This window comes from Aspergillus pseudodeflectus, assembly GCF_044049435.1.
Source record: "Aspergillus pseudodeflectus strain CBS 756.74 chromosome Unknown BJX68scaffold_67, whole genome shotgun sequence".
Classification (NCBI taxonomy): Eukaryota; Fungi; Ascomycota; class Eurotiomycetes; order Eurotiales; family Aspergillaceae; genus Aspergillus; species Aspergillus pseudodeflectus.
The window spans coordinates 91,112-113,371 of record NW_027263843.1 but is presented as its reverse complement, the minus strand read 5'-3'; the positions used below and the strand labels follow the sequence as shown (position 1 = coordinate 113,371).

General features: G+C 50.8%; 8 protein-coding genes across 8 annotated transcripts; 3 read left to right on the top strand and 5 right to left on the bottom strand.

The window, feature by feature from the left end:
* The first annotated feature begins 1,367 nt into the window (after positions 1 to 1,367).
* BJX68DRAFT_188934 (uncharacterized protein) lies at positions 1,368 to 2,513 on the top strand. Its single transcript, XM_071037344.1, has 3 exons — positions 1,368 to 1,858; positions 1,950 to 2,387; positions 2,458 to 2,513. Coding segments are annotated over exons 1-3 (861 nt in total). The 5' UTR covers positions 1,368 to 1,436; the 3' UTR covers positions 2,459 to 2,513.
* A 54-nt stretch (positions 2,514 to 2,567) lies between these two features.
* On the bottom strand, positions 2,568 to 3,977 carry BJX68DRAFT_271769 (E3 ubiquitin-protein ligase RNF103; the record flags this gene model as incomplete). The annotated part of the gene is made up of 3 exons (XM_071047030.1): positions 2,568 to 3,226; positions 3,280 to 3,814; positions 3,882 to 3,977. The coding sequence occupies 3 exons, from the start codon at positions 3,975 to 3,977 to the stop codon at positions 2,568 to 2,570; spliced, it is 1,290 nt and encodes a 429-aa protein (XP_070893945.1).
* Positions 3,978 to 5,277: 1,300 nt separating this feature from the next.
* Positions 5,278 to 7,733, top strand: BJX68DRAFT_188909 (histone acetyltransferase NGG1). The gene is made up of 3 exons (XM_071037343.1): positions 5,278 to 5,998; positions 6,067 to 6,524; positions 6,573 to 7,733. The coding sequence occupies exons 1-3, from the start codon at positions 5,458 to 5,460 to the stop codon at positions 7,551 to 7,553; spliced, it is 1,980 nt and encodes a 659-aa protein (XP_070893944.1). The 5' UTR covers positions 5,278 to 5,457; the 3' UTR covers positions 7,554 to 7,733.
* Positions 7,734 to 7,912: 179 nt separating this feature from the next.
* On the bottom strand, positions 7,913 to 11,361 carry BJX68DRAFT_279058 (nitrogen permease regulating protein NPR2; the record flags this gene model as incomplete). Its single annotated transcript, XM_071048655.1, has 6 exons — positions 7,913 to 8,965; positions 9,031 to 9,167; positions 9,231 to 9,659; positions 9,718 to 9,751; positions 9,903 to 9,904; positions 10,527 to 11,361. 6 exons carry the CDS (start codon positions 11,359 to 11,361, stop codon positions 7,913 to 7,915), a joined length of 2,490 nt encoding a protein of 829 aa, XP_070893943.1.
* Positions 11,362 to 12,853: 1,492 nt separating this feature from the next.
* Positions 12,854 to 16,035, top strand: BJX68DRAFT_279056 (putative DNA repair protein; the record flags this gene model as incomplete). Its single annotated transcript, XM_071048654.1, has 8 exons — positions 12,854 to 13,115; positions 13,169 to 13,186; positions 13,240 to 13,373; positions 13,425 to 13,523; positions 13,575 to 13,716; positions 13,777 to 14,045; positions 14,092 to 14,682; positions 14,734 to 16,035. Exons 1-8 carry the CDS (start codon positions 13,088 to 13,090, stop codon positions 16,033 to 16,035), a joined length of 2,583 nt encoding a protein of 860 aa, XP_070893942.1. The 5' UTR covers positions 12,854 to 13,087.
* Positions 16,036 to 16,134: 99 nt separating this feature from the next.
* BJX68DRAFT_188838 (uncharacterized protein) lies at positions 16,135 to 16,570 on the bottom strand. The gene has a single exon (XM_071037341.1). It carries the CDS (start codon positions 16,467 to 16,469, stop codon positions 16,233 to 16,235), a length of 237 nt encoding a protein of 78 aa, XP_070893941.1. The 5' UTR covers positions 16,470 to 16,570; the 3' UTR covers positions 16,135 to 16,232.
* Positions 16,274 to 18,781, bottom strand: BJX68DRAFT_188843 (urease Ure). The gene is made up of 2 exons (XM_071037342.1): positions 16,717 to 18,781; positions 16,274 to 16,620 (listed from the first exon to the last, which is right to left on the bottom strand). The coding sequence occupies exons 1-2, from the start codon at positions 18,733 to 18,735 to the stop codon at positions 16,513 to 16,515; spliced, it is 2,127 nt and encodes a 708-aa protein (XP_070893940.1). The 5' UTR covers positions 18,736 to 18,781; the 3' UTR covers positions 16,274 to 16,512.
* Positions 18,782 to 19,645: 864 nt separating this feature from the next.
* On the bottom strand, positions 19,646 to 21,423 carry BJX68DRAFT_246902 (uncharacterized protein). The gene is made up of 3 exons (XM_071041717.1): positions 21,109 to 21,423; positions 20,346 to 20,723; positions 19,646 to 20,287 (listed from the first exon to the last, which is right to left on the bottom strand). Exons 1-3 carry the CDS (start codon positions 21,181 to 21,183, stop codon positions 19,904 to 19,906), a joined length of 837 nt encoding a protein of 278 aa, XP_070893939.1. The 5' UTR covers positions 21,184 to 21,423; the 3' UTR covers positions 19,646 to 19,903.
* Positions 21,424 to 22,260: the final 837 nt, after the last annotated feature.

The window sequence follows — 22,260 nt, the reverse complement described above, 5'->3', positions numbered from 1 at the left end:
CAGCTTCCATCTCAAAACATGCAACATTCCAAGCCTTGCGCAATTCATCTCTATACCGCGGATCCTTTATGACTGCGTTACCAGATGCGATTAATCCGTAGTGTACTACGGGCACATCCGACTTCCTAGGTGTTCGGGTTTCGATCGAGTTCACGTCGCATTGTGTGCAGTCTTCTTCGCCCTCGTGGTCGTAATCAAATCGATGAAGGCGATCGTTACTCCTCCCCGGATGTTGGTAAGCCTCAAAAGCATCCGATTGCTCGGAGAGCTGGGCAACCTCGGCAATGTAGAGATTCATCTCTCCCCTACCGAAAGGATGGTCTGACCTTAACAACTTCATCGCGTTCAGCAACATTGTCGGGGGTTTATTCAAGTGAGACCGCTTGTGAAGCTTTCCATCGGCCTTTCGCTGTCCCATATCATAGTGGATCACCCCGCCTACGAGAGTAAGCTACCTTGCTAAAGGATCATGTCGGCATTGAAAAACCTCACCATGATCTCCCTTGGGTTCGCTTACCACCACGTCACCCAATCGAATATCTTCAGAGGGCTTTTTAAAGTGAGAGGGGTTTGGCACCGCGCCTCCAATCCCCACCATCAGGCCGAAACGGATATTTTTAAAGGTGCGGATCATATTCGTGGCCGTTCGTGCCGCAGCTCCGACACCGTATACAGCTGGAAAAGCAATGACAACATGATGTCCTTTCATCTCCCCGAGGAGGTACACGTTGTCATCATTCTCGGCAGCTGGGAGCCTCTCATGTTCCTTGTCTAGCAGGGCTCGTGAGGCGTTGAGTTCGCATTCCAATACGCACACCCACCCCACGGTGTAGGCATTGTGAGTGAGTTTTTCTTGACTCATAGCCACGGTACGAGCCCCGATGCAACGAGGGACCAATCTGGCTTGTCATTGTTCCGGAGGACACTCAGAACCTGAAAGAGCAAGCTTCGCCATTAAAAAGGAAACATGTGGCTGTGAGGCGCTAACGATCTTTGGGAGTAGTCAAGGCCAAGAGTATCTAAGCCAGATTGGAGATCATGCGAAGAGCAGAGAAATGTATGATTGGCCGTTGAGGATATCTGGATGATGGGGCCTCTGCACAGACAGCTGTTTCCCAGCCTCGCATATCCTCTTACAGTCGGAGATACTCGTGGAAGTTCTTTCTCTGGACGCTTCAGGAGCGTATCATTTGAAAAACATTGCGCCCGAGGATAAACATGAGAGTCATTTGAATATATTGGAACAAATTTGAAGAATGTTCACTCCCGCAATATGTGTCTAGAGTTATTTGTGAAGGAGCGTCAGGTGACCACCACTAGTCGCAAAGCGTGGAGCTCAATCCAAGCTCCGAACTCCACCCACTCTTCCAATCTTCAAATCTTTGAAGTGAACAAGTTCTCAATTGCTACGCAAACATATCTCACATATCGAAGAAATGGTAAAGCCACTGACATTCAAAGGCGACAAGCCGAAATCGTCCAAAAAGCGCAAGCACACCCACACGCACGCCTCCGAGGCTGACCCAAGCTCCGTCGCCGCACCACCATCAAAACTGGCTAAGCAATCCGAAGACCCCGAATCCTCAGAAGCAGTCGACCCTGACGCCTCCGCCGAGGATCAGTCCTGGGTCTCTGCTGACACAACCGCCGATATCTCCGGTCCAATCCTCATCTGTCTTCCCTCCGACCCTCCGACGGCCATAGCCTCCGACATCCACGGCAAGGTGTTTGCTAGCGAACTCGAGAATCTAATTGAGGGTGATGTCCGGACTGCGGAGCCGCATGATGTGCGCCAAGTGTGGGTTGCGACGAGGGTGGCGGGAACAGAGGGATTTAGTTTGAAGGGTGGGCATGGGCGGTATGTTCTTCTCTCTTGCTGGGTCTTGGTCAATCTATACGATTGGGCTATGTAATGGTGGAATGACGGCTGATTTGGTGTTAATGATCAGGTATCTTTCCTGCGACAAATATGGACTTTTCAGCGCGACGGCGAGCGCGATTTCCGCGCCCGAGTCGTTCCTTATTCACCCCTCGCCTGACATCCCGGGAACATTCTTCATGCAGGCGCTGGGAGGCACCGGGGAGAATGACACATTTGTAGGGATCAAAGAGGGTGCAAAGGGCGTTGAAATTCGCGGCGACGAGACGAGTTTGTCGTTCCAAACAACGGTGCGGATACGCATGCAGGCGCGGTTCAAGCCCAAGATAAAAGCCAGCAAAGAGACAAAGGCTCGAGAAAAGGTCAGCAGAAAGGAGTTGGAGGAGGTTGTTGGGAGACGACTGGATGAGGATGAGGTGAAGAGATTGAGGAGGGCGAGAAAAGCAGGGAATTTCCATGAGGAGGTTTTGGATGTCAGGGTCAGGGGAAAGCATGACAAGTTCGCTTGGTAAGTCTCTGTTGTCCTTTGTTCTTTGCAGTTTGTTTCGATGCACACGTGCTGATTTTAGGGCACATAGAAATACAACTACGACTAGAGAGCTCTGCGGACAGAGTGACATGGTATCGGAATTTCAACATCATATTCGAGTAGGGTATCATGTACAACGCTTCAAGCACGAGAGTCTGTCTACAGCAGCCGCATACTGTCCCGATGTACCGCCTCGGGCATTGAGATGGGATAGAGATCGGGCGGCAACACACTCTTTTTGCATAGCGGGCACAGGCTGCTATTCCTCGTCAGAGACACATCAATGCACTCGGGGTGGTAAATATGACCACACGGCAGTTCGCGTACAGTTGACGAAGCGGGGACAAAGTCTTCCAAACAGATTGCGCAGGTGGGTTGTGAATGGCTTAGCCTATTGGCATGTTTTGTATACGAAGGTCGACGTGATGTATCTGCGGTTTGCGGGTTCTCTTCGATGTCTGTCTCGGCTTCCTTCTCGATTCCCCTCCGTTCAGATTCGATCACTAGCGTGTCCTGGGATTGACCAGGCTTATCACCTTCGCACAGGCTCTGCCGTGAGCTCCCTGGACCTGAGTCATCCACGGTTGGATAGGTATAAATCGGGAGTTTGGCAAGGAACTCCCGGGATACTCTGATATGCTGCAGAGCATGCTGTTCATAGTCCACTTCGCTGAATTCAAGGCGCCGCTGAAGCATTTCCCGACGTCGCCTTTGAATTAATTGGTATAGGAGAAGAAGAATGACGCAAAGGACCAAAAGAGTCCCAAGGATGGCCAAAAGGAAGCCCCAAATGCTCGGTGTTTTCCTTCCGCTTTTTTCTGATCTGGTGTTAGTCAAGACACTCGCACTTTGCAAGACCACGACGCCTTACCCAAGTTAATGATAGTAAACAGCCGCACATCCCATCGCTCGCCTTGTGAAGTTGCGTTTTGTCTTTCTTGCAGTTCAGTTTTGTTGCCTGAATAATGTGACAGCTGCTCCATGAGCGTAGTTCCTGCTTGACCAGGGATTGCATAAATAGGAAACAGGTTCTCGTCTTTCCATGGACTCTCGCCATTCAACAGCCATGTCTCATCGTGTGCTGGCGGAGGCTTGTTATCAGCGCTGGACGGCAGGAAGAACACCAGAGCGTCTGTGCCTACACGCCTTGAGGTTTCTAGAAACCACTGGCTACAGTTAGGTGTCACCCACGGTGCAAGGCCAATTATATGATAACCAAACCGGGCCACGTCGTGATAGCGGGTGGCATTGGCCGGGATATGTTGCGCGACTGTGTTGTTGCACTCGTCATGCCCGTCTAGACTTGGAACATAAAGTAGTCCTTTGATAGGGCCTTCCTTTGGAGCATTCTTGGTCGACAGCGTTTGGATATCTCCATCAACAACGAAGTGAAAGCTGGCACTACCCTGGGGTACGTCAGCATTCTGGGTATCCTTATCAATGGAAGAGGATCGAGGCTATCAAAAGGCATACATTGACCGACGATGTCGAATTGTTCGCCCTCCCAGGACCCGCAAAGAGTGCGGCAGCCGTCGTAAGTGATTCGGCTGCTGTAGTAGAGCGAGACATTAGCTGATAATGTAGCTGCAGAGTGCGGTGTCGTATTCCAACAATCTCAATTCGAGTTCCTGATGATCGAAACGTCTCGAGCAACACAAGGGGCCATACACATTGCTAAACACTTCCCCAGCTGATTGCAGGAAGTTCGTCAATCAGAATCTCATGGTCAGATTGCTTGCAGCGGTCAAGTGCCAGTTTGTCCGAGTGTTGTCTGTTTGATGATGTGAGGGTGGAACTAATAGTCCATCGATAGATGATACGTCAGGTTCAAGCCGGCGGAAGGGGTTCTGCTGATATCCGCCGCTATAATGTTTCAAAAGCCAACGGGAGAGAAATGAGAGACACAAAAGCGATTCTTGAACCTTTTTGTTGTTCTAGAATCCAGCCAGGTCGTTTCTCTCGTTCCGGAGTATGACGCTCTTATGAGTGGAGCACATTTGACGTTTGCGGACAAACGGCTGCCAGAGACGACGGTAGGATGCACCCAGAAGTAGTGAAAGCTTCTCGAAAGGGGTTTCTGCCTCGAAAATTCTGTGTTTAGCGGGGTGTAAGCAGGAAGATATCGCACATTCGTATCTCGAGAGATCGGAGCTGCAAGGCTAGAGGCCAAGCCGTCGATCTGTTTTTGGACCACACATCTTCTGCTGAGCGCTTCGGATGTAGCGAAATTAAGGTACAGCTGTGAATAACAATAATAAGAAGCGGAACGATTGGCTTGGAAATAATGTCATCTTTTTTGTAGTACATGACACGCTTTACAATAGGCAATAATTTAAGGAGCTTGGGGTTGGCCCAAAGAAAAAACTATAGCACTCCAGGATTCGAACCTGTAGCTCCTCTGGCCCCGTCAATTCGGCAAAGCTACCCATTAGGTAGTTACACCAAGCGGGCTGTTACTGTAGGACCCAGCCGTCCCACTTATACCGCTCACTGGCCAGTGAGAGTCTTAAACTGCCCGTGCTCTTCGCCTTGGCTACCACCCAAGCCCTTCAAGGGCAGAACAACATTGGAAGAGGAAGAGCGTCGAAGGTCGAGACGAATGTGCGTTGTCTTACAGGAAATTCTCTTCAAATATGGGATAGACTGCAGGGACGTACACTTTCTGGCTAGAAGTACGAAGTACATCTAGATTACGCTACTCCGTACTCAATGGAGCAATTGTTCTTATCTGACCCTTATCGTGCCGTCAGGTGATGTCACGTGAAAATTAGCTGACATCGCGCGCGACTCCACGATGTTTGGAGAACATGGGGAGTTGCAAGACATTTCCAGACAATAATGGGCCGATCAATTTAAACCCTTTGCTATTTCTGGGTTTTTTCGGCAACTGAGGGTATCAGATACTCGGCAGTCGCTCACCACCTCCAAAAACCACACCAGGCTAGTCCAGCGCATGAACAACATGGACGTTTGAGCCTTAACTCATCCCAGACGTCATCTTTCGATCCGTACCTCCTAGAACCTATATTTACGAATTACATCCTATAAAATGCCATCTGCGAGCAAAGGCAAAGGAAAAGGCCGCGATGTTCGACCGTCGCGGAGCCGCAACACCACTCCTAGCTCCGGTTTCAGCGCAGCCCCAACCGCAACCTCCGCACCCCTCTCCAGCTATCTCTACAACGATGCGTCCAAATTGATGATTCCTGTGACTATCCAATATGGGGAAATCTTAGAGCGCATGGGAGGCGTTGGCCCTATTCCGGACTCAAAGTCACTAGAGTTGTTGATTGAGCATCTGAAGTCCCTCGGTGAATTGGCAGAGGCGCGCGGAGATGCATGCAACGCCGGCATTAGGGAGCTGTCCCAGAAGCGCAAGGAAGTAGTGGATGAGCCCGAATATGACACCGGGGACCGCCCGAAGATGAAGCGAGAGGCGGATGATGATGAGGATGACAGTAAAGCATTCAAGGCAGGAAAATTGAAGAAGCGGAAGGAACGTGGGAGCAGTTCAAAGGAGGAACGGCCCTTGACCTATGGGGCACATGAAATTAGTCGTCAGGATGGTGCAGAGACAAAGGTGGAAGGAGGTGAGTTACTTCTCTCATTACCTCCACACAAATTGTTACCAGCATGAATACTGACCATTTAATATCAGCTGCCTCTCCGGCGTCCAAAAAATCCAAAAATGCCGCGTCCGAAGAAGCCTCTTCATTATCTCCACCATCATTGGCATCACCACGGCCGGCCGGCACCGATGCAGATGCAGGTTCGCCCGGGTCAGACGATAGCTCAGAGTCGCACCAACCTGAACCCGCTCCATCCGTACCTCAGATTCAGGTGTTCGGTCCTAATCCGCTTAAGTTCGATGATCCCACCATATATCATATCCGAGACGTTGAGCCAGGCATGACAGATGAGGAGAAGAAAGAGATATACAGCGTTAATGTGTTCCCTCCAAGCGACTTGCGCCATCTTATGGCTGGCATTCCACCGGACCGGGATTTTAGCAACTCCAAGCCTACCAATCAAGTGAACGCCAACACCTTTCTCCTCTACATTGACCCTTACGTCCGGCCCCTGATGGAGGAGGATATCGCTTTTCTGAAAGAAAAGGTTTGTTTCCTTGATAAGCCAAGCACTCAATGCTCACCAAAACCACAGGGCGACAGAGTTACACCTTTTATGATGCCGAAGCGCGGTAAAAAGCATTATACCGACGCTTGGGCTGAGGAGGATGGACTCATGAACCTCGACCAGCCCAACGGCGATAAGGAGCGTCTGCCCTTGAACCAGGGCCGCGGGAATATCGACCAAGTAACAGACGAGACAGTGGAAACAGACAAGGTCTCCGTCGGTCCGCTGGTCAGCCGTCTCTATTCCCTACTCCGCTACGAACATCGCGCGCCCGAGGAGGCAACCACAAACGGAACCACGAACGGAGACGTCTCACTGAACGGCTTGAACGGAGATTCAATGGACATCGACCATCCAACCGGCGATCCAGAATCCAAGCCGAAACCCTCTGCAACATTTTTCCGCGACGCAGACACCAACGGCTTCAAAGTACCCGCCGCAAAACTCGACCACGCGCAGCTAGACGAACGATTGAAAGCCGAACTCCGCCACGTTGGTTTCCTCAACCCAGACGATAATCCTGACTACGATGCGCATTACGATGACGACATCGCACAGCGCCTCCGCCTCCTCCAGAGCGAGCTCAAGAAACAAATGATCATCAACAGCGCGCGCAAGACACGACTTCTCGAAATCGCTCGCGAACGCATGGCTTTCCAGGAATACATGACCATTCACGACGATCTCGACTCGCAAGTCCAGCAAGCCTACCTCAAGCGCACGCGCACACTGGGGAAGAGCAAGAAGGGCTCGCAGGCGAAACACAGACCAGGCGGTGCAGGCGGTGGAAGCCACGTCGTCAGCGCCGCGGGTATCAGCCGCCCGGCTATCGGAGACGTTGCACGGACGCTCATGGACAGACGCAAGCGCTGGCGGGACTGCATCGGGCCGGTGTTCAAGGACTGCAAGACGACCGTACCTAGTGCTAACGAGAGCATCTTTACGCCATCACTTATGAGTGAGTATGAGAAGGCGGAACTTGATGGGTGGGAAGAGGAACAGGAGTAATCCTCTTCTCTTATTTTCTTCATTCTTTATTCTTACAGTGTATATGCATTTTCTCCGCAAAACCTGTTTCATACGGGTGGTTGAAAGGTGACGGAACCGGCGTCGTGAGGTAATCGGCCTGCTTGAGTGAATTTGTAGTTGGCGCAACATGGAGGACTTGTGTGATTTCAATCGGAGCTAACTAGGCGTTTGGAACATCCTTCCAGGTTTTGGATGCTGTATAATGGTATCAGAATATTCTTTGAGGAATTCTTATGCCTATAATAACTTACTATAACCACCTAAACCATGAAGCGAGCAAAGGCTGGGTATCAATACAAGAAATCCTCTAATATCAAAAAAAGACCACATCAACAACCTCAACGATGGATGATCAAAACCTCTCCCTGATAACGCTTCAACCTGCTCGTCAATTCCCTCTCGCTGATCTCCAGCTCAGTACATATCTGATCGAAGCAATGCATCCCATCCAAATACTTCGCCAAAACTCTATCATCAATGAACTCGTCTTCATCATCTTCATCATTAAACCCAGACCGGCTTCCGCTATGCACAGAGGCCCGGTCTCTAGCATCCTCGCTACGGTGATGGTGATGATGGCTGTGGTGCTGATGATGTGCGATGGGCGCGGGATCGTCGCCTGCACTTGAGGCGTAAGGGCTGTTTGCGCCGGTCCCAGGGCCCCGTGAGGAAGGTCCGCTATGTGTAGAGAGTTGATAGTGTGAGCGTGGCGTCGTGGCGCCTGATTTGAACTGCGGAGCTGGATTCCCCGTCGCAATCGCGTATTTGTGTACGCGATACAGGAAGCCCTTGATAATGCCGAACGTGATTAAGCGGCGGATATCAATGTGGGCGAGTTGGCGGGTGTGTTGTAGGTACCACTGTTTGACGCTTTGGCCTTGTTTCAGGCTCGCGTATAGTTCGACGATTCGGACACCATCGACTAACTCTTGGTTGGGCGAGGTAAGATTCGCTACAGGGCCTGCGGCGCTTCCGACTGAAGCTTTAAGTGCGCTGGGATTGGCTGGACTGGCTGTGGGACTAAGATTTTCGCTCGCCGTAGTCAATATGCTCTCCGTCCCAAGGCTGGGTGTCGGGTCTCCGGCAGGTGGCCATATATCGTCTTTACCGCGGCCAGGCGAGAAATTAGATGGTGTCGTGGGTGCCATGGATGATGCAAAAAGCGTGTTAACGTAGCGAGCGCATTCCTGCTGCATAGATTCGTCTGCCGCAATTGTAGAACTGAACAGAGCTGTGGGAGCGTATATAGCAGAAAAGGAGAATATATCGAGAAGGAAGAGACAGCCGTAGTATAGTAGGTGTCGAATCGCGCGGCATGTGAGGGAGAAGTCGGTATCGGCGAGGAGAGAAATGATGCGGATGCTGTTCACACCATTGATGTGAGGGACAATCTAGAAATTAAAGAATCAGTCGCTCAGTATCCACATATATAGTCCACAAATTTACTTTGGCATACACGCTGCATGGTCAGATCCCAGTTCTCATCGAGGAAAGCTTTGTATCGGACGGTAAATAGTGGCACTTGCCAGGCGCGAACGGGCGGAGGAGTAGGATAAACAGGGAATAGTTTGATGTTCAACGTATTCAATTCATCTGTATCAGAACAACCCGTCAGTCAAATATCCAATACCACGAGGTAATAGCCAGAAGACTTACCGATGGGAATCATGCACTCGCAATAGTTATTTAAATCCTCCATCAGCGTCTCGCACAAGCTGTATACCTTCCCCTCACCACTCTTGGAATAGTCCTTCGATAAAAACCCGCTTTGTTCCTCCAGTCCATGCATCAGATCTGCCAGCTTCTGAGCCACGCTCTTGTAGCTACTAAAATCCTCATCCTCCGCAAGGACCAAGCAGAAGTTGAAAATGAACTCATTGCGGTCGTATCGGGGCGACTTCATGCATATCGGATACCCCAGAATACGAAACCCGTTTGTGCACACTTGTATCAGGTTCCCACATAGCTCCTGGCGTGGAATCACAAAGAATGAGATGTCGGCGAAGGTTAGGAAGAGCGGTTGAGACGGAGCGGTGGTGGAGGGAACAATCGCTCCATCGGGGACCTGGTGAACGACCTTCGGGCCTTGTTTGCGTTAGTACGGACCAGGATATATAAACAATCATATGTCAAGCTAACGCACCTTCCTGGGTGTCGAATTTGCTGTAAAAGATGGCCTTGATCATGGTTGTTTAAAAGCAGGCCAGCATGAGTTCAGGAGGAAGAGACGCGGTCACACTGAGCTCCAGGCCATTATCCCGCGGAGATGAGGTTCGTCTTATCGATTCATTGTCAGTCATGTGCTCATCGTAGGTCCGAATAGCGTACAGCTGTAATCAACCCCTATGGGAGCTTGTTGAGACGGGAAGAGGTCGGGTCTTGGAGTTGGGGGAGCTTTTGGTGGGGAGGCTTGAACTTTGGAGCTTTGACCGTCTAACTCCGGTCCCCACCACGAACTAAACAGGACAGAAGAGAGAAGGGGTACAGGTCGTCAAAAAAAATTATAGATTAAAGGAGACTATCATATCGTATGCCTAAGAATCTGTCAAATGAATTATTCACAAATTGTCAGAATCCTGTACTCCCAACAGCCATGAAACCTGCATAGTCCAAACGCGCAATTAGTGTAGCAGCATGGAAAGCATCGGGGTATTGAACGAAGCCTACCAATATTGCCAGATGCCTAGGAAATCTATATGAATCGGAAAAGACCTTCAATCAGTGAATCAAGGAAGCCATTTCCCTTAAAAACGCAGTAAGAAAAGACTACCGCTCAAGCGCCGTAAATGCATCATTGGAAAGAAATGTCCGCAACAGGAACCAAGTAATCGATGCAACAGGAAAAGTCGCGTCAAGGCAGACCAAATAAAGAAACTCATTAGTCACATTATCGCGCAGCCCTGGCAGGCGATTGGGGCGAACGTCGAATCGCAGTGTTTGGTGAGAGCAAACTAGGGGGTGTCGGCAGGTTCAACGGCTCAGCGAAAGACACGGAATGTTGAATCGAAGCCCTGCTTGTACGATGCATCGAGGCCGGGATGTCGTACAGATAATTCAACGGCTGGCCTCTACGGATGGCGTTGAGCACATCCGTGTAACTCCCACGTTCCCCCGCTTCCTTGAGCCACTGTTCCCAATCCTCGTCCAAAGGTACATCAGCACCTCGTTCTCGTGCAGCCGTTGCGACGAGGAGACGATGGTTGAGCTCCACCCCGCAGCTTTCCATCTCGTCATCACTTGAGTCTTCGCCTTCATGTGTCGGCTCACACTCGATACCTCGATCGTCGATTATGCCGTCTTGAATCTCGACTTCCTCATAAGTCGCAGACCTGACTCGTGTTTCGTGAATGGGCCCCTGGCCGTCCTCAACATGGACTATGACGGAAGGGAGCGGAGCGGGAGATGCAGGTCGGATTGCATCAGCGGTTGTGTCGCGTACCTTCACACCCTCCTCTTTCTCATAACGCTGCCGTGCAGATTTCGTTCCTTCCCAGCGGCATAGAGAGCTTATTTCCTCCTCTGATAGACCAAGCTCGTCGAAAACTCGAAACAACTTATAATGCCACGGAAAACGGCTCAGCCTCATGCGATGCGGTCCGTAGGAATAATCCAAGCCGGGATACTGAGCTTCAACGCTGTCTAGTGACCCATAAAAGATAGATGTTTCGATGCGAACTTCAGGGACCAGATTGAGAGCGATATGGGCGGCAAAGGTTGCTGGGTCGCTAGTACGCTGACGGGGAAAAGATGCTCGATGTACGATTTGAGCCAGAGATGGTTTGTGCATCGTAAATGGTAGGTTGAAGATAATGTCAATATGAGGTGCTGAATGAGTTGTCCAGAAGCTCGAGTGAGAGAAGTCCAATAACTAACAATTTAGGGGGTGGACTCGGAGCAGTATCGCGGACTCGAAGGATAATTGATAGGCTGGAGCGATCGGTCGCTCCGCAGAGCCTTGATATAAAGCGGGGGGCCGAGCAATCCTCTGCTAAAATTAGGCAAGCCTAATGAGACCGTGTGAACTATGCAGAAAGAAAAAAAAGTAATAAGAGGGAGAAACAAAGGAATGCTGAGAAAGGAGGCGAGGCCGGGCAATCGCTGGTTCGTAACACTCCTGAGTCCTGATTCCGGGAGGGGGAGTTTGGGGCTTGGTTGGGGCCCTGGAGACCGTCGATCAATAGTTGGAAATTCAGAAACGATGGAGGCCGGGGCTTGTACTTTGTGCCACAAAAGTGGTTTGAGTTCTCGGCACAGCGGATTTTGTAACAGTAGCAGTATCAAGCAGCAAGATGATAACACAACCGGGGTAAAGAATAAGCCAGGTTCGTCATGAATTGGGGGTAAGCTTCCGGTGGTGATGATGCTCCGTCGTCGTAGTAGTTGCAGAACTCCGGTTATGTTCTGAGGCCCTTCTTCAGATAGATCCAGATCGTCTCAAACCAACAAGAAATATGGCGAATAAATCGGATGGGATACACCACCAGCTAGCTCTCAGTCGCCCCGGCTTCAGTTCAGGGACCGTCAGTAGGCAGTGTCAACACCAGCTTATCTAGAAAGTTGAAGACGAGAAAGGCGTGTCCATGGCGACGATACACAGGAGTAAAAATGTGGGCGGAGCAATTGATTGGATTTTGCAGTCAAACCAAGGAGACAAAGAGAAGAAGGTGAGCGGGCAAGCGAAAAGTCAAGCTTATAAGGCCGACTCTCTCAAGTCGGGTGACCACGCATACAAAATGACCAACACATCAGCGTACTTGCGTGGAGCACTGGAAGCTCACTGTAGATGAGTTAGCCACCTTAGATCTGCGACGACAGCTGAATACAGCGATGGTCGATTTGTCCATCTCTCCATCGGCCAAACCTATCCACTGCGGTGCGTTGGCAGCGGGTCTTTCGTCCACTCGTTTCGCGCAGGATACCTGCATGGCCACTTGGTCAACGATGGCCCAACTGTTGTTCGCCGCGCGCTATGCCGGGGCCCATGTAGGTACCTAGAGGAGGAAATGCGACGAGGTGTCTTGATAGGCTCTGCAGGTTTGGGCAGATGGAGGGTCTGGGCATGGCGAGAGGGAAAAAAAAGGCCGTAGTCTAGCCCACTTGTCAACGGGCGCTCCGACTTGTTGGTGTAGACGCACGGCATGCGCCAATCACTGGGAACTTTCGGTGTAGGGATCCGCTGCTCGGAGAAGTCATCGCTGCTGGTGCGATTGTGATTCGCCATCTGCGATTAAACTTGGACAATAAAGATTCATTACTGAATCATAACCAATACCCGATCTCGAGTCCTGAACTCGACCGAGAATGACGCTTTTGTTTGGTGCTGAAGAAACTCGAAGTTATATCGATGAATTGACGTCACGTGCAGTCTGCCTTCATCAGGACTTTACCTTCAGTCTTCACTTTTATTCTCAGAAACATCATCTCATCCAGGATGTTCAAAGACCAGGTTTCATGCGGCAATGACCTTCATTAAGTTTCAACTGCAGTGACATATAGGCCGTCAAGAATTCTCCATGTCGACTTTTAATGGGATCGTTGAAGGTACTAAATTAGCCAACACGGCAGACTTGAGCATTGACTAATACAATATGCAGAGTTCCCTTTAATTACTAGTATGGTTGCCTCGCAAAATAACGGTATGAAGATGCTAAGAATGTCGCTCTAGTCGACTATTTTCGAAAGAACCCTGAGCGACCTCCTCCCTTGGCCTGCTTTCTCAGTCATGCGCATAGTGACCATCTTCAAGGACTCGAGTCCTTTCGAGCTCCTTTCATTTACTGCTCAGCAGCTACTAGAGAGGTTTGTTCTGGATGCGTTCATATGGAGAAGACACTCTCATTTTTTCTGCAGCTGCTCCTACAAATCGAAAAGTACCCCCATAGAATGAATTTCAACAATGGTATTCTCGAATCACGGAGATTGCATTATAAGCACCTCTCAAAGCTCCTAGTAAGTTTACATCAGTCATGGAAGTATCAATACATTTACTGACCATGAAAGCGGCCGATACCATTGAACACTCCAACCGAAATTGATCTAACTCCACGGCTGTCTATTAGAGTCACTCTCCTAGACGCAAATCACTGTACCGGCGCTGTGATGTTCTTCATCGAAGGCGATGGCAAGGCAATCCTATATACCGGTGATATACGTGGTAAGTACTTTCGCCCTTGCCCAAGATCCCTGTGTTGATGGAAAGCAGCGGAGCCATGGTGGGTTGCTAGTCTTATCCGGCATCCAATTCTCATACCATATACTCTGGGCAACAAAAGACTGGACAAGATATACCTGGATACCACATTTGCCAATACATCTCACGCCTTTCATACGTTTCCCTCGAAAGCGGAAGGCTTAGCAGAGCTCCTTCGCAAGCTAGAATCATATCCTGAAGACACTATATTTTACTTTCGGGCGTGGACATTTGGCTATGAGGAAGTATGGAGAGCACTTTCTGCTACACTCAAGTCAAAGGCAAGTACAAGTTCTTAATGGACCTTTCCTGTACTTACATGTCTAGATCCATGTTGACCGATATCAAATCGGGTTGTATAGATCTGTCAATTCAGCCTGCAAAGAAGGGAGCGGCGCGGTAGAAGCACCGTCACTCTGCGGATTCGAACTCGGGAATAGAGTTGTACCTGGATGTCTAAGTGAGGATCTGCAATCCCGCATTCATAGCTGTGAACCGGGTGTACACTGCTCCACCGTATCCTCAAACCACACGGTGTATATAACTCCAATCGTGAACCGGACTAAGAGCGGGTCTGACATACCCGAGTTGGGAGCTGGTGGTGGCCTAGGAGATCTGTATCAGATCCACGAACTAGAACTCGGAGATCAGTCATCACTAGATCGCCTAGAGCAGCTTTGCACTGAGAAACTACACGATCCTCAAGCGCTTAATAAGGCGAGAGGAGCACTCTCCGAAGCGTTCAACTCAAGAAATAAAGCTCTCTCGCTAGACAGCTACGGGATGAAAGATGCTCATGAAATGCCTCTGGACGAGCTCATCAATGTCCTTAGCCGGGGTCGCCCGAGCGAGGAATCCATCACAGAGGGTACAACAGACTTTCAGGATAATTCGGCTAAATCTCCCCCAAGAACTATTGTATGTTCAAACCCACCCCTTTGCCACCGTATTTACCTAATGAGGAGATAGCGCTTCCCATACTCACGGCATTCATCCTACGCTGAGCTATGCGAGTTAATAGCCGCCTTCGAGCCCAAAGATATTTATCCTTGCACTGTGGACCCCTCGGAGTGGGACGAAGATATTTCTATGCAAGCTCTATTCGGCCATCTTTGCTCTGACAAGAAATTCGTTCATGATCAATACATGCGTGACCTAACAGCAAACGATAGAGGCGAACGACCCAGGAAGAGAGCTAGACGTGATCCTGAATCGCCAAACCTATTAACTCAGCAGTCAACTATTCCAACAGACGAAGACATTGATTCAAGAGCCTCACAAATTTTCGCCCCAATCATCGCCGAGGCCAATGGCGCACCAACTTTAGGGCCCGCTCACCCACTCGCATCAGAGCCGCCCTCATCGAGACCAATAGTAATCACCTCGTCCCCACTGTCATCTTCAAGAACATGCATCCCACCGACTGCAGAGCCAACTGAAGAGCTCAATGGCGTATCAGACAACGACTCCCTTCCCATACCTCAAGCAAGCCCAGCGACTGCTAGAGCCAGACGAATATCTGTCCGCCAAGCATGGGACTACCTTCGCACCGTTCAAGCCCCGCAAAATAGACCATATGATCTCGGATCTTTACCTTCATCATGGCCAACTGAAGAAGATCAATCTCAATTAGACGCAGTCACCGCTGACATACCGGCTCTCGAAGAAACAGCACTCTCCCATGCTTCCCAGGAAACAGCTATCATCGACCCTGATGAGAAGGATCGACAACCGCTTGCCACTCATGGAGAAAGCGCCCCTATCCCAACGGCTATACCAACATCAACCACGGCGAACCCAAACCCGGTGATATCCACAATCATGGAAACGGACACCGAGTCCGACACCGAGTTTGACCCAAACACTACAATTATGGATGCCCAACCAAAGCTAGACCTAGCAAGCTCTAGCCAGCAAAGCCACACCCTAACAATATCCACCTCCGCGTTCGCCTCTCAAAGCCAGAACCAGATCCCAACCCACCTTCTTGATCAGAACCAGGGAATCATGGACGAAGAAGAGTACATAAACGAGGATGTGTACGTGCCTTCGGAACCAGAAGAAGACAAAGACGAAGTAAAAGGAGAAGGCGAAAGGGGCGCCACTGGCAATCCCGGGCCCCCGCCACCTCCATCTCTTGTGCGGATAGAGTCCTCGCTTCGGCGAAGAGCAGCGTATTTAGCGGCGAGGGAAGACAGTTATGAGGCGTGGGCATCTGTGTCGCTTGTTTCAGCGGGGAATAATCATACGGAAGAGGAGATTGAGCTGTAATTTCACCGCATATTAACGGTTCTATTGATATACTGGCGTGCTCGTACTATCAGGAAGATACTCTTCCTTGTGCTATCACTCATCAAGCAGCAGACGATACCCCCACAAGAAAGACAAAGCTCAAGTAGATGACCATAACACATGAAATCGTATACATCCGTTAAAATATATACCTATCTCCCCACAACCTAACCCAATTAATAAACATAATAACCCTGCGTAAGCGGCAAGGTGTTCGCAGCCTCAGCCGTACAAAGCACGCCATCCGCCTCCACGCGATAACTCTCCGGATCAACCTTCATCTTCGGCATGGTGTCGTTGAACTTCATGTCGCCCTTCCCGATGTTGCGGCAGTTCTTGACGGCCTCGACGCGTTTCTTCAGCCCGTATTGCTGCACTGTGTTTGTGTCGAGCGAGATTTGCGAGACGAACATTACGGAGAGGGAGGGGACGTAGGCCTATTTTCCAGGGTGATTGTTAGTTGGGTGTGGGTGTGGGTGGATATTGAGTGGATGGGGTACGTACGCCGAACTGTTCGCGCATGATCACGGGTTGGATTGTTGGGATTGAGCCGTTGGGGTCACCCTAGAGGAGAAGGAGAAGGTGTTAGTTGGTAAGCCATGTTGAACGGGTGACTCATTGCAGGCTGTAGCAAGGAAGATCAAAGGAAAGGGAGCTTACCATCATAGAGGCAATAATCATTCCACTCTTCAAGATCTGCGACGGCTTCGTACCAAAGTAGCTAGGTGACCAGATAACCAGATCCGCGAGCTTGCCAACCTCAACACTTCCAATCAAGTGCGACATACCCTGCGCAATGGCCGGGTTGATAGTATACTTACTGATATAGCGTTTGACGCGGAAGTTATCTGCCCCCGTTCCCTCATCCTGCGGAAGTGTCCCGCGCTGCTCCTTGTTCTTGTGCGCGGTGTTCCATGTACGAAGGATGACTTCGCCGCAACGGCCCATAGCCTGGGAGTCGGAAGACATCATGCTGATGGCGCCAAGGTCGTGAAGCACGTCCTCTGCCGCGATGGTCTCGGCTCGGATGCGAGACTCGGCGAACGCCACGTCCTCGGGGATGTTCTTTGACAGGTGGTGACAGACCATTAGCATGTCGAGGTGCTCGTCGAGAGTATTCATTGTGAAGGGGCGGGTAGGGTTTGTGCTGCTGGGGAGGACGTTTGCGTGTTCGACGACGGAGATGATATCCGGGGCGTGGCCGCCCCCGGCTCCCTCGGTGTGGTAGGTGTGGATGGTGCGGTCCTTGAATGAGGCGATTGTCTGCTGGACGAAGCCGGATTCGTTGAGTGTATCTGTGTGGATCATGCATTGGACGTCGTACTTCTCGCACATGTCGAGACATGTATCGATGGCGGCGGGTGTTGAACCCCAATCTTCGTGAAGCTTCAGCCCGGCTGCGCCGGCGATGATCTGCTCCTCGATGCTTATGCCTTCGCTGTCATTTCCTTTCCCTGTGATACCGATGTTCATGGGGATTCCGTCACAGGCTTGGATCATCTGGCGCATATGGGTTGGTCCGGGTGTGCATGTTGTTGCGTTAGTGCCTGTTGACGGGCCAGTACCTCCTCCGAGGAATGTGGTGACGCCCGAGGCAATGGCTTCGTTAGCCTGTTGAGGGCAGATAAAGTGGATATGAGTGTCGAATCCTCCAGCTGTCACAATCTTGTTCTCTCCTGCAATCACATCCGTCGACGAGCCGATTACCATATTCGGATTGACGCCGTCCATAACATCGGGGTTTCCAGATTTGCCAATTCCCACGATTATCCCGTCCTTGATTCCAATGTCTGCCTTGTAGATACCACTCCAGTCGATGATGACGGCGTTTGTAATCACAGTGTCGAGACACTCCTTTGCTGACTTTCCCGACGCCTGTCCCATGCCTTCTCGAATACTCTTGCCGCCTCCGAATGAACACTCGTCTCCATAGTATGTATAGTCTTTTTCAATCTTGACCCACAGATTCGTAGCTCCCAATCGAATAAGATCGCCCGTTGTCGGACCAAACAGGCGAGCATATGCCTCCCGGTCTATCGTAAAAGGAGCAACGAGTGCTTCATCGGCAGTGGGTTCAGGAACGTGCGAGAATCCCTCGGCCTTCAGACGCTGGATAATCTCCTCCGCTCGAGTGAGATCAACTTTTCCAGTGGCAAGGAAATTGCCTCCTTTAATAACCTTGTGGCCTCCAATCTCAACCAGGGTAACAGTCTTCTTGTCGCCAGGTTCAAACCGAACGGATGTACCGGCAGGGATATCTAGTCGATACCCATACGCACGAATCCGGTCAAAGTGCAGCTGCGGGTTCGTCTCGATAAAATGATAATGTGAGCCAACCTGGATCGGTCTGTCGCCTTTGCTCGTGACTTTGAGCTTAATCCGCTTCCGTCCCTCGCTCAGCGTAATCCTCTCGTTCTTGACAGGGATCATCGCTCCCGGCACCTTCTCCGGTAGATACTCTTCAGGGTTGATGGGCGGGAATGTATTCGGTGGAGGTATAGGGAGGAAGCTCCCATAGAGAGCCTTTTCAAGGTCTCCATCATCTGAGCTGATGGGGTGGTGGACTGTGACTAGATAGCTACCCATAGTGAAAGTGCCCTCCACTTGAAGTTCTACCAAGGTGGACGGAACAGATGGCAGGACATGGCGACGCCCCAGCATTGTTTTGCCGATGGACATGAGGTCCGCCACGGAGTGTTGCCCATCGCGAATCAACTATGCATACTGTTAGATTTGGTATACTCTTTTGAGACGCATAGTGATTCGTACCTCATGCAAGTTTGATGAAATTAGTGCCTGGCTCCGTAATCAGCGATGTTCAGAGATTGAATTCTCAAACTATCCAATGTCTTCAAAGAGAAAGGCACACAACGTACCGCAGCTTCTGCATGGTTAAGTCGCACACCACGTGCAAGACGCCGCTGGGCTAAGAAACCTAACTGCGAGATGACGAGCTTATCAAGCTACGCACGACGAAATATAGAGTTAGCAAGAGGATACAGTCGAATAGAAATGTAACATATAACAACTTATAGAACCAGATTCCATGAACATACCTCCTTCGGAACGAGGTGCATCTTTTTGAGGGCTTGCCGCTAGAAACGGGCGTTTTTCTTTTTCGTTTCGCGTATCTCTTGGCCAGCAAGTCATAAACGCCCTAGAGGCGATCTGGAAACGATATTCGCCAATCAATGGTAGTGGGCGGGGAGTTCGTCAGCGGGAGAGGACGCTGTGTGGGATTTGGGAGGGGTTTCACACAGTTGTATCTTGATATGGAGAGCGTTCAAGGGCCACTCGTTCCTTGGACATCAATTTAGAGAAGAAAAGAAAAGGCGGATGCGGAGATGCCACCGGACTTCGGCGAAGTTGCAAAAACAGCAGCGTAAAAGAAATGCCCTAGCGGCAGTGGAAGGCCGGGGAAGTTCCTGTTCTATAGGTGGTGGTGGGGTTTGCGCATAGATAAGGTCTCGGGTGGGCTGATAAGGCACAATGCCGGCCTATGAAGACGAGCTGAAGAATTCATCCGCGTGACAAACATTTATTCACGGGTCTTAGTTATACTTCGGAGCATCCCCAGGACTTCATGAGTCGTGCATAGTATATACGATTGTTGACCTGGATACAAATTCAATATGAATATGAAAATACCTCCAACTCGCATTGCTAAACCACCCACCGCGCACCGAGGAGCCTTGCGGCTCGAGAATGCATACATACATACAAAAACCCATCAAAGGTCAAAGAAGAGCAGCGATGAAACGAAACAACTGGCGAATCCAACTTCCTAGTATCAACGACAGATAGCCTTCCACTTTTCCTCCTCCTAAGCTCACTGTAAGACGGGCATTTATGCATCACCACCGGCCTCGCTCTTGCGCTTCTTCTTGTTGCGCTTGGTCTCCGAAGCGGGAGGCTTGGGCGGCTCCTCCTTCTTACCACCTCGCTTCTTGACAGGGGAGGATGCCTCCTTGGATGGCTTGCCTTCGCTGCGGCGACGCTTGGGAGGCGGGGGAGTGGGCTCCTTGACTGGCTCGGGGGACTCCTCCTCCTCTTCTTCTTCCGACTCTTCCGACTCTTCATCCGACTGCTGCGCAGCCTCGACGTCTCCTTGGAGTTGGTCGGCAGACTTGTCATGGTCCTCATCATCATGATCGATAGATTTACCAGCCTTGTAAGCCGCCATCTGCTCCCTATACGTGGCGAGGTTGTCTGCGTACATCTTCTTCCAAATCTAGTCGCCGCGTAAGTGAGTGTTTTCAAAATGATTACCTCGAGAGACAAAAGCTTACCTCTTTCTGGCTGTCTGGCATCTCAGACCAGCGACGAGTGCCCTCGTCAGCGACCTCCTTGCGCGCCGCCTTGTCGCCCAGCTCCTTAGCGATTGTCTGCCGGTTGTGCTTCATGTACAAGAAGAACGGGGTCAGAGCACGCTTTGGGGCATTAGGGTCAGGCTTTGCGCGCTTGCGCTTCCTCTTGTCGTCGCCAGTTCCAGGAGCGGAGGCGATGGGGCCAAGAAGGCCACTCTCACGGAGACTAGCGGTGAGGTTGGTGAATGCGGCAAGGTCACCATTGGGATTATCTTGGCCAAGAACCGTGTTGGTGTGGTGGATGTATGCGCGCGACAATTCAAAGGCAGCAGCCTGCAGTTGCGCCAGGCCGGCAAGAACCTGTTGATATGTTAGTTCAAGTCTCTGTGGACGTATTCTGGGGTGCGAGTGGCTGAAACAAGGTGGTATATAGGCGCGACAAGGGTTGGTTGCGGCGGAATGATTGATTGCGCTTCAGCGGGAAAGTGAAGTCAACTTTACTCGACGCGAGCAACAAATAACAAGACCATCAGACGCGCAAGAGGTGGCTGAATTCTTAACACCCTGCGCGTCTCCGGTGGAACTGCAAGAGATGCTACGGTCGGAAGAGAACCGAAAAAAGCAAAGCGACAGGATAGACATGCTGTGTCGGGATTGAGGGCGAGGTGCGAAGCGATCTCGTTGTTTACAGAGACGCGCGCCGTGAAGCGCCCAAAGGAAATGAAGAGAAAAAGTGAAAACCTACACTGTCGCGAGTCTTGGTAAACTCCTCGATGTTGACGGTGACAGTCCCGTCCTTTTTAGAGTCGTCCCTCGGCATCTTGAAAAACTTCTGTGTAGATAACTGAACGGTAGGTTGTACACAGAATAGTGGTGAGTGTGATGGAAGAACTTCTTGGGCGCGAAAACCAAGCCCAAAACAAAAACCAACGGGGGCGGTTTCGGGGGGATGAGAGAACGAGAAGATTTTTCGCTCGCGGGGCTGGGCCAGAGGGGGCGTCCGCCCACTAAATACCTCACCTAGCTCAGAGCTGGGTCCCCGGCGCACCCTTGACTTACCGTGCTCGAATGCCCAAGAGCGGGCTCCAGTGTTTCGGGGGGCACACAGCACCCTCCATAAGCCTTGCTGCTGTCACTGCTGCTGTCGCCCACGCCCGGCTCCTTCGGCTGCCCCTTTGCCCTCTTGTTTCACGAGACCCTCGCTCAGCTGCTTCTGCGCACAAGAGCCGGCAACCATGGGCGCTAACTTGAGCGCTCGCAGCTTTGTTCCAGCAGTCCGCGTCCTGCGCCCTCATGACCACCTTTCCACTGGACTCGAAGCTCCAATCCATGGATGCATGTCTTTTTTTTTTTTTTAGCTCTACCTGGGGATTCTGAAATACTGCTCGAACTTTAAAACTCAGACACATAATACAAGCATCTAAATTATCTTCATTCCGATCTCCTAACCACAATTTCACATCTGTTTTTCTCTCTCAAAGAAAACATTCATGCAGAAAGTCCGTCCACCCCTCACTCAGTTGCCCACCTACGCCATCAGCAAGCCTGCAGCAGCCTGCCGCAGTGCGGGGGTTCTACACCCCCGACCGAAGCCCAGGATACCTAAAAACAATCTTGCTTGCGCTCGACGCAGCAACGAGAAAAGCGACTTCTCTTGAATAGATTCTCGTAGACCTGCTACTCGCGACTCAGACTCTAGTAGAATATTTGTAGGTAAATAGTGTGTTGCGTGATTCAGCAGCAGTCGCATTGCGACAGATCTGCGAAGCCTAGCCGCGCCACCCACAAGGCGCTGAGATCATGGCGAGGAGTCTGGACGCAACCCAGCAAGATTGGGGGAAGGAAGGAGTTCGAAGCCTAGCAGCTTATGAATTAAGCGACAGTTAAAGAAAGCTGA